The 14835-nt window shown below is 39.5% G+C and overlaps 1 protein-coding gene across 1 annotated transcript in view; it reads right to left on the bottom strand.

The window, feature by feature from the left end:
* Positions 1–14835, bottom strand: part of KCNH5 (potassium voltage-gated channel subfamily H member 5) — a 166446-nt gene that overhangs the window by 61380 nt on the left and 90231 nt on the right. Inside the window, exon 8 of the mRNA XM_064659421.1 lies at positions 3903–4102. Coding sequence (XP_064515491.1) covers positions 3903–4102 — 200 coding nt within the window. The remainder of the gene's footprint in view (positions 1–3902; positions 4103–14835) is intronic.

Genomic DNA, 14835 nt, shown 5'->3' with positions numbered 1-14835 from the left:
AACTAAGAGACTGGAATTCAGCGTGTTTCATATATCAAATTACTACTGTAAAGATTTTATTCAGCTGCTTGTAAATGGTCATATACAGAGCCTCTTTTATACCTCTCACAAAAAGAACCCAAAAAAACAGGTTCTGATGGATGAGACATATTGTTTAGAGTTTAAAGGCTTCTCAGGTTTGTCATGTTTTTAGCCCTGCTCATTATTAGATGAATAACCCTGAAATCTGTATCATTAAACATTAAAAAAAAAAATAAAATAAATTCCATCTTGTTTGAGCCATTGTTACACCAGGAGATGAGTCCATGTGCATGTATTACATATATCATCCCAGTTGTCAAGAGGAGGGCTCTCATGGATAAGTGATTTAAGATTATGGATCAGAGGCCACTTGCTTCCCCTTAAGTTATAATAATAAATATGCTAATGCTTTTAGTGTCATTGTTAATTCCTTGTTTGTGAACACTCAGAGACAGGCTGAGGTGCTGTGGTTTGAAGGAAGGATCTGAAGATGAGCTATTCCCAAGGAGATTGGGGAATCCAAAATTCTGAGCTAAAAGCACTGTCAATTCAGTGTGGGAGATGAAGTCCTCTCCCACATACAAGGAAAACAGACTGGGGCTTTAAGGCAAAGTTCTGTTTTGGACATCTTGCTACGCAAGCAGCAAGGGCTACATTTTCATTTTACCTTCCCCATGCTGACTTCCACTTTGCCTTGAGTTCCCACGTTAGGACTCATCAGTTTTAGCCAAGAGTTTGTCTGGGACTACACACTGAGTGTGTCATTCAAGGATAAATATTTGAGATCTGAGGCAACAAAACACGTGTGAAGCGGTAGTAATTCCAATCAAGCTACTAACCTATGTTTTAATTTCAAGTATATGTATTTAAAATCTTTAGTTATCAAAGAAACACATGCACATGTGTTTACTTTTACTCCATCAATACTAGGATGGTTCAACACCATAGGAACCTACTCTAACACTCATTCTTCCTTCTTGTGCTTTGAATTTAGGTTTCAAAACAAAGCCATTTCAACATCCTGACTGAATGAATGAAATGTATTATAAATTTGTGGCAAATGATGTTGCAAAACACATTCCAAAATGACAATGCAGATATATTTGGAACAATTTAGGAGGTAATCATGTATGTTAGGTTGAAAAACACCCTTGGATGATGAAAACTGTCTGAGCTGTCTGATGGAAAATGAAAAGCTGAAATTCCTCACTAATTATCATGTGTCATGAGCACACATGTTTTGCAAGATAATAAGAAGCTTAATGAAAAGTTCATAAAAATTAGGGAGAATGGGAAATTGTGTGAGGCAAATATATCCAGACAACAGACTGGTCAGAATGTCACTAATGGAGTTTTGAAAACCAGACTGGTAGAAACCCCTGAGGTCAGGTCCAGGCTGTCAGACAAAGTAGTGCAGAAAAACAATTCAAAACCTGGGACAACAACCCCCACTTCCAACCTATGTTGGAGCACTATCTGGATTTAGCAGCTCAGCTGCAGGTGCTGTGTAGTCCCATTAGCCCCACTAATTATCTACGGTAATAAATCTGAACTGACACTGGGTACCTTGAAGGTCCCTGTAGTGTATTCACAGCCACTTGCCTGCTCTAGGTTTGGTACAGACAGATTCAGTTTAAATGCAGAGGATCTTATGGCAGGGCTTGAAGGTGTAATGAAGGAACTAAGGCAAGAGAAACAATCCACCCTAGATGACTAATCTCTGGGACTGTACCACTGTTTCTATGATTTTTCAGCTGGGATTTACAACATTTCCTCATTTGTTTTGGTGAAGCACATCATAACACCTTCCTGAGTGGAGATAAATGTAGGAAGACTGGCTATGTCACAGCTTTCCAACCTTCTGCTAAAGTTAAAGCTTTCTCCTGCAGCAGGAAGCAAACTGCCTGATCCCTACACTCCTCACAGACCCTGTGATGTTCTGCGCAGGCACTACAGGCCACGGGTGCTGTTGCTTTTGCGGACTTGCAGGCTGTAAGGGACACAAAACATCAAAATGTCCAAACCAGTGCTCAGGTTCTTACGTTTATCTTGTCTCTGCTCTTCTGTAACATGGGCTTTTCTGGGAAGCTCAATTAGCTGCAACTACTGATGTCCACATGTAGAGGTTCCTGAAATCCTTCCACTGTGTAAAATAGGTTTTGGATCCAGGCCTATGTTTAGGCAAGTCTTCACCAAGGAAAAACTGTTAAAATCCTAAGTCACAGATTTTACAGGCATATTAATTATCTAGCTAAGCAGCCACTCCATCTTACAGACCAGAGAACACTGCTTACCACGAATCGAAAATTAGGGCTCTAACTGCATTTTTATAATCTATAAAACCGGACATGCGGAAACTATAGAAGGAAATTTCAGTAATTAAAGCATAGGTTCTCCTAATTAACTGCAAAGCATCATTAAAATCTAATGAAACTGTAGTGGGGTAACACAGGACTCTGGCTTAACTGCAAGGAGATAAATGCAAATGAAAGTTGAATTTTCATGAGGTTTGACGTTTACACAATAGGATTGAATGCATTTACAGTAGTTTGCAATATGAAAGCTCACTCAACACCATATGAATCAAGATGGGAAGTTAGGGTATTAGTGTATAAGAAGTGAACATACTAAAGAACGTGGAATACCGAAGCACAAGAATCAAGAAATAAAAATCTTTGTTACTTAAAGCAGTTGTATTTATGACGGTAAACTGCATTTCACAGCAGATGATTAATAACAGAACTGCTGCTGCATCAGCATGATGTAAGACTAAATTTTTTAGTGTAGACACTTCATCTTGGCCTCCCTGAACAATCTGCATCACATCCCATATTGCCCAATAGATTCAACTGAGGAAAGAACTTCAAAGCTGTGTAAGCACTAGATATTTCAAGATATTAATCTGTCATGATGCTTCCTTACCCTCCCTTGGAAACTTTTTAGTTCTTGGGAGGGAAATCATGGTTACTGAAACTTGACTGCCTAATTTAAGCTGATGTGTATCAGGTCCACAGAAGCCACAGGAGCATCACTGATCTCCACGGACCAAAAATCTAGACCTAAAGCTGTTCTATCTTACCTACATTCAAGGCACTGCAGGTGGAACCCCTCCCATTTGACTTCAGCTCTCTGAAATATTCAAGGCCAGGCAGATTGACTGCACATATCATGCAGAAAGAGAGGCCTTGAGAACAAGTCATGAGGTCTGTCCTGGCAAACGATAAATCACTCTCAGAAGATGACCTTCTCCTTTAATCAGCTTTTGAAGAAACCTAAATGACCAGTCCTTTCTGAGGGCTAAAGTCCTGTAGGACTTCTACCCTGCATGGATGCCAACAGTATCACGTTTTCTGTATCTCCCTACGAAAGGCCTGAAGCGCTAGCCCAGAGATTCTAGCTCAAGGAGATCAATCTCTACTGCCATTAAATCCTACACTAATTATGCTGATGGATATGTCGATGTCCTGGGCATCAGCAAAAGGTCCAAGCCAATCAAATTCATTTAATTGCAATGCACAGACGCCAGCACTTCTCAGGATAATACCAGTGTAGTTTAGACACCAAATCATGTTCTCAGACTAATTTGAAGACTAATTTACCATTGATTTCAATAGTTAAGTACATTGACATTGTTTAATATTTAGACAAACTAAGACTGGAAAGCAGCAAACATTTACCATAATGAAAAATAAAGGCATATTTTCAAAACAGTCTATTTTTAAAACAACCAGCTTTTGTTCCAAACACAAACATAATAAAGTAGTAGCATGCAGTTAAGGATTTGTTAGTAAGTTATATGCTGTTATACAGTTCTCTTTCTAAGGAAGCACACAATGGACATAGACTCCTGCTATCTAAATTGTTACCTCAGGTACTCATACCTTTTCTGTGTCAATTCCTTTAGACATGGACCAAGTTGAGACAATATAATCCATGACTCTTTCACTAAGGCCTTTTGGGACTTGATATAGTTTTAGGAAATCCCTCACATTGTTCAGCATCTCATGGTATCGGTTGGTGTTGGCATACATTTGCTGGAAAATGGTGGTGACGTTTCCAAAAATAGTTGCATAAAGAAGAGCTGAAAAAAAAAACAAAAAGTAATTGAAAATTAATATGTATGCTCTAGCCAATGCTAATCATAATTCAAGGATAATGTCAGAAAATTTATGTTTGGTTACAAATTACTGCAAATACATAGATGTCAACTGAAAATTTCTATTTATGCACACATTCTCACACACATACATGTACAGAGTTATTTAATGAATTTACCCATACAGCCCATACAGCCACCCAGTGTGCATTCATTTACAAATACAGTCATATCATACAGATAATGTCCACACATGGAGTCATTTAAAAAAGTGCAGTTTATATTAATCCAAACTAATTTTCAAATGTAGCTTTAGCCTGACAGTAAACTTTGAAGGCACTATCCAAGGAACCATGTTGATCTCCTTTAAGACTGCCTCAGCTACCACGTGCTATGAGTAGAGAACAGCCTCAGTCCCAAAGATGGAATGAAATGGAGAAGAAAGGAACCCGTGAAGCCTGGCAAGGAGATAATGATACAAATGGATCCCGTGCCAAAGGCCAAGAAGTTCACAAGAAAGATTCAGAGTGGCATTTCACAGTCTAATATCCCAGCCAGCCCCAGCAGATGACTTGGCTGTGTGATGCCAACTCCAGATGCCAGTCACTAATGATTCCAAAGAGAGAAAAACTGGACCAGTGAACAATAGAAAGTCCCAATGCTGAAAGCTAGGGCAGGAGGAGGACATGGTAGACTAGGATGTACTACCTGAAACCCACTCCTAGAGTTACCTTCTCTTCCGGTTTGATTCTTCCCTTTCCAAACATGCCAATGTCTCTGCAAGTCTCAGTCAGTTGAGTTTTGCAGCACCAAAAAATCACAGGCCATATTTGAGAAGATCACATGTTTAAAGGAAGCCTTTCCAACTGAAAAGTCACCAACTTCAGTATACTATTACATATGTGATACAGTGAGCACTAATGGATGGAGAGCAGTTAAATTCTAAAGCCTAAATTTGGCAAAGCATTTAAGCCAAAACTTAAATGCACACCTTTACTAGTGCTGCCTTGAATAATGGTGGACCAAAAGATGCTCCTAAAGTCAAGCAAGTTTTAGGTGCCTTATTGAGTCCCAACTAAATTACTCTTGCAAGCAAGCCCAAGATTACATTCTTACATCAGACATTATGGCTTATGCAGAAAAGAGAAATATTCTGATATAATACCAATGTGCTGTACTACCTATACTCTTGACATTATCAAATACACAGAAATGTGCCTATCATTTTTAATAATCTTTGCTCAGAGGTACTTTATCAGCTATGGATTTCCATATTGTCATTTTCTGAAAAACAACTGCAGCCTACAAGTGGCAAGAAATAACCCAGTGTGAAAGGAAAAAATGCCTTTTATGGCTCAGTGCATAATGTCTTCATTCCACCCAACCCATTTCTACCTCATTCCTGAAAACTCACTTTGTTTCACAGTAATTTACTGTTGTTCATCACTCCTATTTGAGAGGTGGCATTTTCAAAGAAACATGGTGCTTTCCTAAAACCTGTCTAATAGAAAAATTGAACTTCCACTTCACACAGTGCTTTTTACATGTCCAGGTAAAAATCAGATGCTGAAGTTCATCACAAATACAAGACCATATGAAACAAGGTCACACAATGTATAGCAAAAACGAACACGAGGTTTCAGTTTTAGAAAACACAGCAGATTAATATATGTGATGTTCGGAAATAAAGCTTGTTGTGAGGGTAGGTTTTTTCCTTATTTTACTGATTGCTGCGAACTACTGAAAGGTTTTCTCTATCTCTATATCCATTCAGATATATATCAACACTCAGAGTACAAGTATATGGATTATAGAAAAGCCTAGATAGATGAATGCCACCTGACTTTTTTTTTTTCTTCAGCTTTCTCTGTTCTTTTGGACTTTTGCAGTAGGACAAACTTGATGAAGTGTCACTTCCCCTAAGTGCAACATCCCTCATCCTTCTGAAGAACAGCTGCTGATTTATCATGCACTCATCTCATCAGGTATGTGAGGGCACAATATCTCGCCTTGTCTCTGATGTTAGATGCTTCTGCAAATGGCTGTGACTATAAATCTATAGAGAAGCCCTAATTGCCCCCAAAATGCTGTCTTTCTGCTTGAGTAGTATTTATGCAAGCCTGCAGTGACAGCTAGACTGCATATACATATATAATGCCTGCAACCCAACTGGCCATGAAAACCTACACAGAGGAAACAGGCTGATTGAAAATATGATAACAGTGCCATGTAAGGCTGGGAAAAAGAGATTGAACTCTGACACCTGCCAGGTTGGAAACAGCTAAGAATGCTGTGGTGAAAACAGCTTGTCTGAAGCAACTGGCGCCTAAATCCTCCTCCTGGCAGAGACGATTTGTAGAAAATATACAGCCAGAAGAGAAATTTCAGTTCTATGTCTCGTAATACAGGGTCCTGGAAAGTTGTACTTGAAAAAATGCACATTTCTTCAAGAAATTAAGGATAGAATAAATCACTGGATCAAGCCTGCAAAATCCCTGTAAGCATTACCCAGCAGTACCTCACCAAGCCAGAACCCACAAGCCTACAGGCTGTAGGGTCTGCGCAGACAAACCCAGCATTATCCCTCTGTTGGGAACCAAAGCCTTCCTTTGCCTTCTATTGGATGTGGTAAAGACACATGGTTGAGTCCATCCAAATCCTTCACTTCTCTCAGAGGTTACTCTATGTGGGGCCTCTGGAAAACATTTAAAGGGAACCTTCTTAGATCTTCACAGCTTTGAAGCTGCGCCTCAAAGACTCTCCTCACTCATGGTGCTTCCCTATGCCCATGCTGGTAGCAGCTGAGGATGGTTTGCAGGTTTTTGGGGAGAGAAGATTTTTCAGAATTTGGCATGGAAAATCCACCTTTCTCTGTAAATTTGCTCCCCATCCCTGTTCTCTATATGATAACTAGAAAAGAAGGTCATTTATAGAAAACTAGTACTTATTTTTCTGCATGTCTTGGTATGCAACAAAACAAGTTGGTGCTGATAAGGAAATAATAAATATATCAAAAAAGTATTTTATATTGCATTTTTTACACCTCTTTTAACACTCCTCGACAGCAAAAAGGTCTTCTGCTTGGGAGGGTCTAGTGAGAAGAGGTTAGTCTGACTTAAAAATACAAATTACCTGCTTCTGCTCTTTCCCAGTCAGCTTTAGGCTGGGATAAGTGCATTGGCTGCAAATATGACAGAGATGGGACAGAACAGGACAGTGATCTGGATCAGCTCCTTAGTTGGCAGAGATGTCTCTGCTCAGGGAGCACGTTGGATTCCCTGTGGACAGATACACGAGCATTTAATCCTGCTGTTACCTTCAAAGGTTTAAGGCTCTCCATCAATGACTCTTACTGCCTATAATTAGCAAGTGAAGATTTCTCAGAGGATCCCTATTTAATGTCGAAGCGACAAGTGTAAGTCTTGCACCTCACCCTAAAACAACAAAGGCAGAGAAGTGCTACCAAAGGCATTTCGCTTTCGCTGTATTTTAATTATTTTTGGCAGGTGGAATTGGCAGCAAAGATCATTTGCAAAAGGTTCTGAAAGAAAATAAAATACTGTGCCTGTCTTGACAGTAAAAGTATTTAAATAATCTCTAAAGAAATGTCTAAAGGTATTCAGACACTTTAATAGTTTTATTGTAGTCTCTCAGTTTACAATAAACAGGAGAGATGAGGCTGAAGGTGAAATTACCCAATTTCATGAAACGACTACTTAGGTCAAACTGCATTTATTTACCTTCTCTTTAATGACCTGCATTTCTCTGAACATTTCCTGTTATGTTCCTACTGTCATGCAGTGCTCATTTACTTAATTGTTCTATGTGTGTAAATATGAAAGTCTTCACTAGATTTTATAGAGATCAATTTGATGTAATGATGCAGAAATATTTTTTTCTCAGTCCTAAAGGTGAGGTAAATGGTCCAACTGCTGTTTTAGTTTCTATTTTTACTCTTCAGTGTGGAAAATCTCTCCAAAATTACATGCAAGGACATAAGTACTATATATTTTTACATATAAAATGTGTGTTACTATATTTGTACTAACATAAAACATTTCTGAATGATTTAGCAATAGTGTTACATAAATCTTTTAGCCTATTTAAAAATACGGAACTTTCTGAAAAAAATGACTCAGAGTTACCTAAATCATCCCAAAGCATCTCAAATCTCTTATTATCCTGACTGTATGCTAAATATGTCCAGATAGGAACATCTGCCTCAAGGAACTGAAGGCTTGATTGAGAGACCTAATTTTCCTTATGGCTTGCCCTGTGCTAGACTACTATTAATCCAAGCATATACAATGTTCCTCTAAACTTCAATTGTAAGGCAGAATATTAGTGAGGGTGTATCAGTCTCTTCTCACAACTATCAACCAATACTTGATACAGGACAAGTAGAAATGGCCTCAAACTGTGCCAGGGGAGGTTTAAATTGGACATTAGGAAAAAAAATTTTTTCAATGAAGGAGTTATCAAGCCCTGGAACAGGCTGCCCAGGACAGTGGTGGAGTCACCATCCCTAGAGGGATCTAAAAGACATGTAGATGTGGCACTTGGAGACATGGTTTAGTGTGGGTTTGGCAGAGTTGGGTTAATGGTTGGACTCATTCACCTTAAAGGTCTTTTCCAAATTAAATGATTCTATGAGGACTTCATCCTGGAAAAATAGATATTTTCATTTTTGCATGTTGAAGCTAGCTATAGGTTCTTCTTCAGTTAATTTCTGGATTTAGTTATTCCCGTAGGATTTTTAGATTAATATTATTAAAGTTCTGTCATCCAGGAGAGATTCGATACAAACTCCAGTACGCACTTATTAAATATAATAAGAGAGAAACCCAGTACCCAAATGCCTGATTTATTATTTAAAAAGCTGAGCAGTTTTCTGTTATTTCTTTCCACCTCACCTTAACACATCTGACCAGATTGCAAAACGTTCTGCAGTCACAATTCTGTGCAACACCAGTCAGCACAGCACAGTGCCCGCCTCCCGAGCTGAACAGCCTCACTGAGATGATGCAGCAGCAGCAAGCTGCCACTTTCTCAACAGAAACAGCTTCCTTCAAATCCACCAACATGTTTCAACAAAGTGTATTACTTGGAACAAAACAATTCCTCTAAGGCCCCTCCCTCATCACTGTTTTATGGCACTTCCTTGATGCCAGTCTCAGCCTCCCGCCTCCGCCCTGCAGCGACGGTCCTGTGTGCCAGCTGTGCAAGTGAAAGCACCAACACAACCCCACGATTTTACAGGTCTTCAGAAGGCCAACCTGGATTCTGAATCCTTGGCCCCAACAAATATCTTACTGTTAAAATACCCTCCTCCATCCCAGCAATGCTGACACCAGTTTTACACTAGTGTCCTAAAATACAATTACTCCTCATTTACAGAGAGGATATACCAACATGAGAGTACACCAGCTTTCAAATTTTACTTCCAAAAGCATTCAGAGCATAAAAAGAAATTTTCCTCCAGTTACTCCTGCAGCCATATTATTATCCCATGCCACACCATCCAATATATTTATCCTTCCATATGCTCCAACAATGTATTGTTACACCCACTTTGCAGAGGAGAAGCTAATGGGCAAAGCAAAGAACTGCAGCTCTGAACTTCTCAACAAAACCATCTGACTGCTGAAATCAGGGGGGGAAGTTGCACACAATTGTCTGGGCAAATTCCATCATGTCCAGTCTGATTCCATCACCATCCTGGCCTACAGGCTTCATATACAGTGCCTGCATCCAGATGTGTGTCCTGTATTGCCTCCAAAGGGAGGTGGGGACCACCCCTACATTCCTACATCCCACACTGCAGCCATGTAAGATGCACAGTTCCTCCATGGATACAGCTGACACCCATTTTCCTGACCCAACACCTTCCTGATACTATAGAAATGCAAACTCTAAATTAAGAGGATAATGATAATAAAAGATAGGTCTGACATTTGTTTGACAAGAACAAAATAATTATGCAAATAAGATGATTATCAGTAGTAAACTGTAGGAACACACAGTCACTGTTCTTCCCTTTATAGGGGACACTGCACAGAAGAGTGGAACAGCTGCTTTGGAGGCAGTTAGACATTTGGCATACTTTATGCATAAATTCTTATTAAAATGAGGGCTTTCAACTGCACTTGTACAGTCACTAATTTTTAAATGGTGAAACTGGGAGCTTTTCTTTTTCATGAGCGTACTCAGCTAATAGAAAATACTTACTTTTGAGCTCCAATGCCTTGCCACTGTGCAGGTATGATGAGCTGACTAGCTGTATTTTTGCACAGAGTTGCAATCCAACACTGGTTGAAATGGTATGGCAAAACATGGTCTTAAATCAAGGCTACCATTGCCCACAGCTATCAATCTGTTTGGCTTCTAGTCCTGTAGCAGTGATGGACAAGAGTTGAAGTTGGCTAAGGTTATTCAGCAGCATAGACAACAAAATTACTTATTTCAATCACCTGAGCATGAGGGGCTAAGGGCTCCTGGGTCTGATGCTAAGCAGTTTCAAATCAAAGTTCACACACACTGTCCTCAACATCCCCTTCCACAGCCACCTCACATTATTAGATTACTTTGTTCCTTTTCCTGAGAAACACTGCTAGCCACCAGAAATATAGCCCTGCACAGGTTCAGGAGGTTCCTGTTGGAATTTGCATTTAATTTTCTTCTTTTTCGTTCCACTGGAAAGCTTTACATGTCTTGGGACCGCCAGGGTCTGCTTCTTCCTCATCACATTAGTCAAGAGTGTTAAGAATCATATGGGAAGGCACAGCCTGAAAAATGGTGCCAATTACACCACAACAGGCAGCAAGACAAATAGCAGTAACCTGTGTTAACTGAGTGGTAAAAACATCACTTTGCTGAAAAATCCTTATCTTTAAGTGTAGAGGTCCTAATTCTGGAAACTCTTTCCCTAAGAGCTCTGAAGTAAGAGGCTGGTTAGGGCTTCTTTTTACATATTTCATACTCAGTGGAAGTTGGGTCTCGTGGGTCACAGCTTTTGGTGGTGACAGTCGGGGGTGGAATATTTAAGTTTCCTTTTATAAGAACAGTGACACAAACACAGATAAGAACTGACCAGTGAAATGAGTGAAACCATTTCTTATACCAATGCTTCATCATTCCTGTTTCTTCAGAAACCCATCACTCCCTTGCCAAATGGCACGTCCAGCATTTCACACACTGCACAAAGTCCTATTAATTAAAACACAACAACTTCCCTAAAGGCATTACAGTGGGTGCAAAGGAAAAGTAGAGAGGCAGATGTTGACCAAAATTCATGAGAATTATGTTCACCATGAATGCCAGCCACGCCTCTAGCACACTTTGTTCCACTGTTCCTTATCATCCTCTCCATTTTAGCACACTCTGCTCGATCGTTCCTTATCATTTTTTCCATTTTGAATATTATCTTTAACACTGCCTCATTTCCATGCAAATCTCTCCAGTATTTCGGAAAAAGCTGAATTGTGTCTGTCAAACAGTCACCCACCTATCACATATATCTTCCCTTTCTCCATCAAAGAAATATTCCCAGTGTTGCCCTTACCCTTATTACTGTCCAGACCTAAGAGCTGGGATCAAAACCACCCCATGTGCCTTCCTCACTGTGCCTCACGGTGTCAAAACTGTCACCAATAACAAGCACAGGATACAAAGGATCTCCAGCACTACTGAATGAAGTACAGGAACCAAAGGGATCATCTCCAGAAGAAAAGTTCTCTGAGCAAAGTTGGCAGCTGCCAGTGTCACTGTGTGAAACAGCCTGACAGCTTGTTGCTGGATTTTATTTTTTGCCTTTAATACTTTTAAAGGAATTTTTTTAGTGGGACATCGAGTTCTTGTCACATTAAGATGAACCCAAGACAGCAATACTGCTGGAGGCAGGATGCCAGTACATCACTTGCACACTGAGGAACACCACCTAAATTGCCTGTCTTGTTAAAATATAATGGGAAATTTGTAAACATACCCTCAGAATACTAGACTGTACTAAAAGATGTTTCTAGCTCCCTCCTCCTAGGTTCTTTTTTCTGTGTATGCCTGTGCAAAAGTTTGTGCTGTATAAATCTACATGTTGGTGTGGTTTATATGCTCACAAATATGCACATATATATACATATACATGCACATACACACAGTTACATCTGTATGTCAATGCAAAGGTGAACATACAATATCAGTGGGCTTAGACTTTCTGCTGACAATTTTCCTTTCAGTCTTCTAATTTGCTCATTCTTTCTACTTCTTTAAAAATCTAACTTTGCTTGCTCATTTAATTAACGTTCAGCTTTATCTCAGCACAAATTATAAGAATGGATTTGGGACAATAGAGCAAATGATTCCAGCTATAAAACACAAGCCATGCATAGCCCTGAGAGATGTGGTAAACACACCTGTTACCATAACAGTGCATATTTGCATCTGTCTTAAAATATTAATGAGACAGAGAACAGGTAAAGCAATGTTGCTTTTATTCAGTAGAACTCAGCCTGAACTCTGTGTGAGGATAGATTTTTGTGAGTAATTACAGAGTATTTTTAGGAACAAAATAAAGTACTTAACTGTTAATATTAATGATGTTTCCATCCTATTATTTTCAGAATAACTCTGCTTCATAAAATGACCACAAAACTGCTTCACTGAATGATAACGTTTCTTACTCATCTAAGTCATCTATAGAAGCATTTTCCCTCTAATTCTGCATCCTGCAAATTCAGCATATCTAGACAGAGCTTAGCAAACTTTTGTATCCAAAATTTTCCATGTGATGCTGACAGAGTATCTCCCAATTAAATTTCCCTTCCCTGACATGTTTGTACTAAAACCAAGGGGGGGGGGGGGGGGAGGGTTCCAAAAAAGTTGAAACAATTCACCTCCAGGTTTTATAAAGCTAAAATAATCCATAGCAAAACATTTTCCCTCCAGACTTTTGATTTTAAACATTAGAAACCTGAAAAATGGAAGAAAATCACATTTTTATGCAAAAAAAAGTCTTAAAAGCCTAAGAAAATGTGGAACATTCATCATCTTCACACATATACTCAAATCTATATTATAATGAAATATTTTCCACAAAACCAAGCCATGAGTTCCTAGCACAGTGCCAGCAATAAGGGCCAATCCGAACTCCTTTTTGCCCAAATTATTAGCACCAGATTTCCATTTTATCAGTATTTGTGCACATGACAGGTGTGAAGCCTGCTCCCCACTCCCACTCATGGCCACACTTGGGCAGAGCTCAGGGCTGGACCTCAGCACCTCTCATCTCTTGCTGGAAAAGTGCTGGGTTTGTCTAAAAAATGTCACACTAACATTTTCAGACTTTCAAGGTGAATTAGCTTTACTCTACTTTGATTATCCACTTTGGGAACCTGTCCTTCATCTCAGTATTGATTTAGCTGTGGCAGATGCTGAGCTGTCACAGAGCCTGACAGCTTCTTCAGAGCATCCTCGGTGGTTGTCTCGTAAAACAGTCAATAGCAAAGTGAAACCTAACTGTGAAAACAAGCACGTTTCCCACTTTTATACTCTATTAAATCATGTGTCCTACTCTGTACTGCATCCTTCTGGAAAGGGGGGAAAAAAGCTGGCCTCTCAGTTTGGCATTCAGCACTACCAATTAACCTTTTATGTATTAAAACCACACTCACCTCCCAGCCTGACACATTGGTGTGACCACCTTTGCTACAAGTCTGTGGCTCTGCAGTCACTCGCTGCGACTATGAAGCCACTTCTTACCAGTGGAGAAGAGTCTTTGGGGAAGATGCTTGTGTGAACATGCTCAGGAGAGGGTTTCATTGCCTACACAGTGTTGATTTGAATTTTGGTATATTTGGGTAGTTTTTATGGCACTTCAGAGAACATCTACGGTCCTAGGAAGACACCTTGCGTGTTCACCTCTGCAAGTGCCACAAACCATCCTGATGAACAGCAATGGCATGGTAAAATGGCAGGAAACACCCCAAAAATATGTTTGCATTGTCTATTAAAGGATTGGGAAGCCAGAGAGTTACATTATTATATTTAAATATAGAACTGGACATCAGCACTCCAAAGGCTACAAACAGATTTGTTTTCTGATTAAATGAGCTGTCTAAATAACTATATCACACACATTACCTCCACCTCTTTTCACCAGTCCCACAACTCTCCAGCATTTCCTTTTTCATAATATCAAAGAACGTTCCTGGAAACATTACTAGCCATTAGTGTTGTCCTGGCACAAGGGGTTAGAGAATATTTAAGAGAACAACAAAAGATTGCATATACTGTCAAACTAAAACAAACAAAAAAACCCTGGCTTTTCCTTCTGGCCTCAGTGCATGTATTGCTGAACTCTCCATGACTATGTGAGACTGGAAAAGTATCTTTATTTCCTGGCAGCAGCTCCTGAAGCTCTCCTCCTCCCTGTCCAACTCCTTCTGATCAGCACTTGTTTCTATCTGATTACCTCTCTGTTTTCTTGCTCACTATTCCAGGAAGGAGATGCTGGAATTAGATTTGCTGCATTTCCATTCCTACATTAACACTAATTTCACTGAAGTCAATGAAATTACATTGACGTCTGGAGAGTATCTGAGGAGAATAATTGAGTGTATTTTATCACTTTCCTTAGGCTTTTTCTTTTTTTTTTTTTTTTTTTGGTGGCTGTTTCGTAGCATTTTTAAATGTCCTGTTTCACTACAATCCGTTTACTCTGCTCT

This window comes from Pseudopipra pipra, chromosome 6 (assembly GCF_036250125.1).
Source record: "Pseudopipra pipra isolate bDixPip1 chromosome 6, bDixPip1.hap1, whole genome shotgun sequence".
NCBI lineage: Eukaryota > Metazoa > Chordata > Aves > Passeriformes > Pipridae > Pseudopipra > Pseudopipra pipra.
Note: the sequence above shows the minus strand (reverse complement) of the source record. Positions and strands in the feature narration are given on the sequence as shown.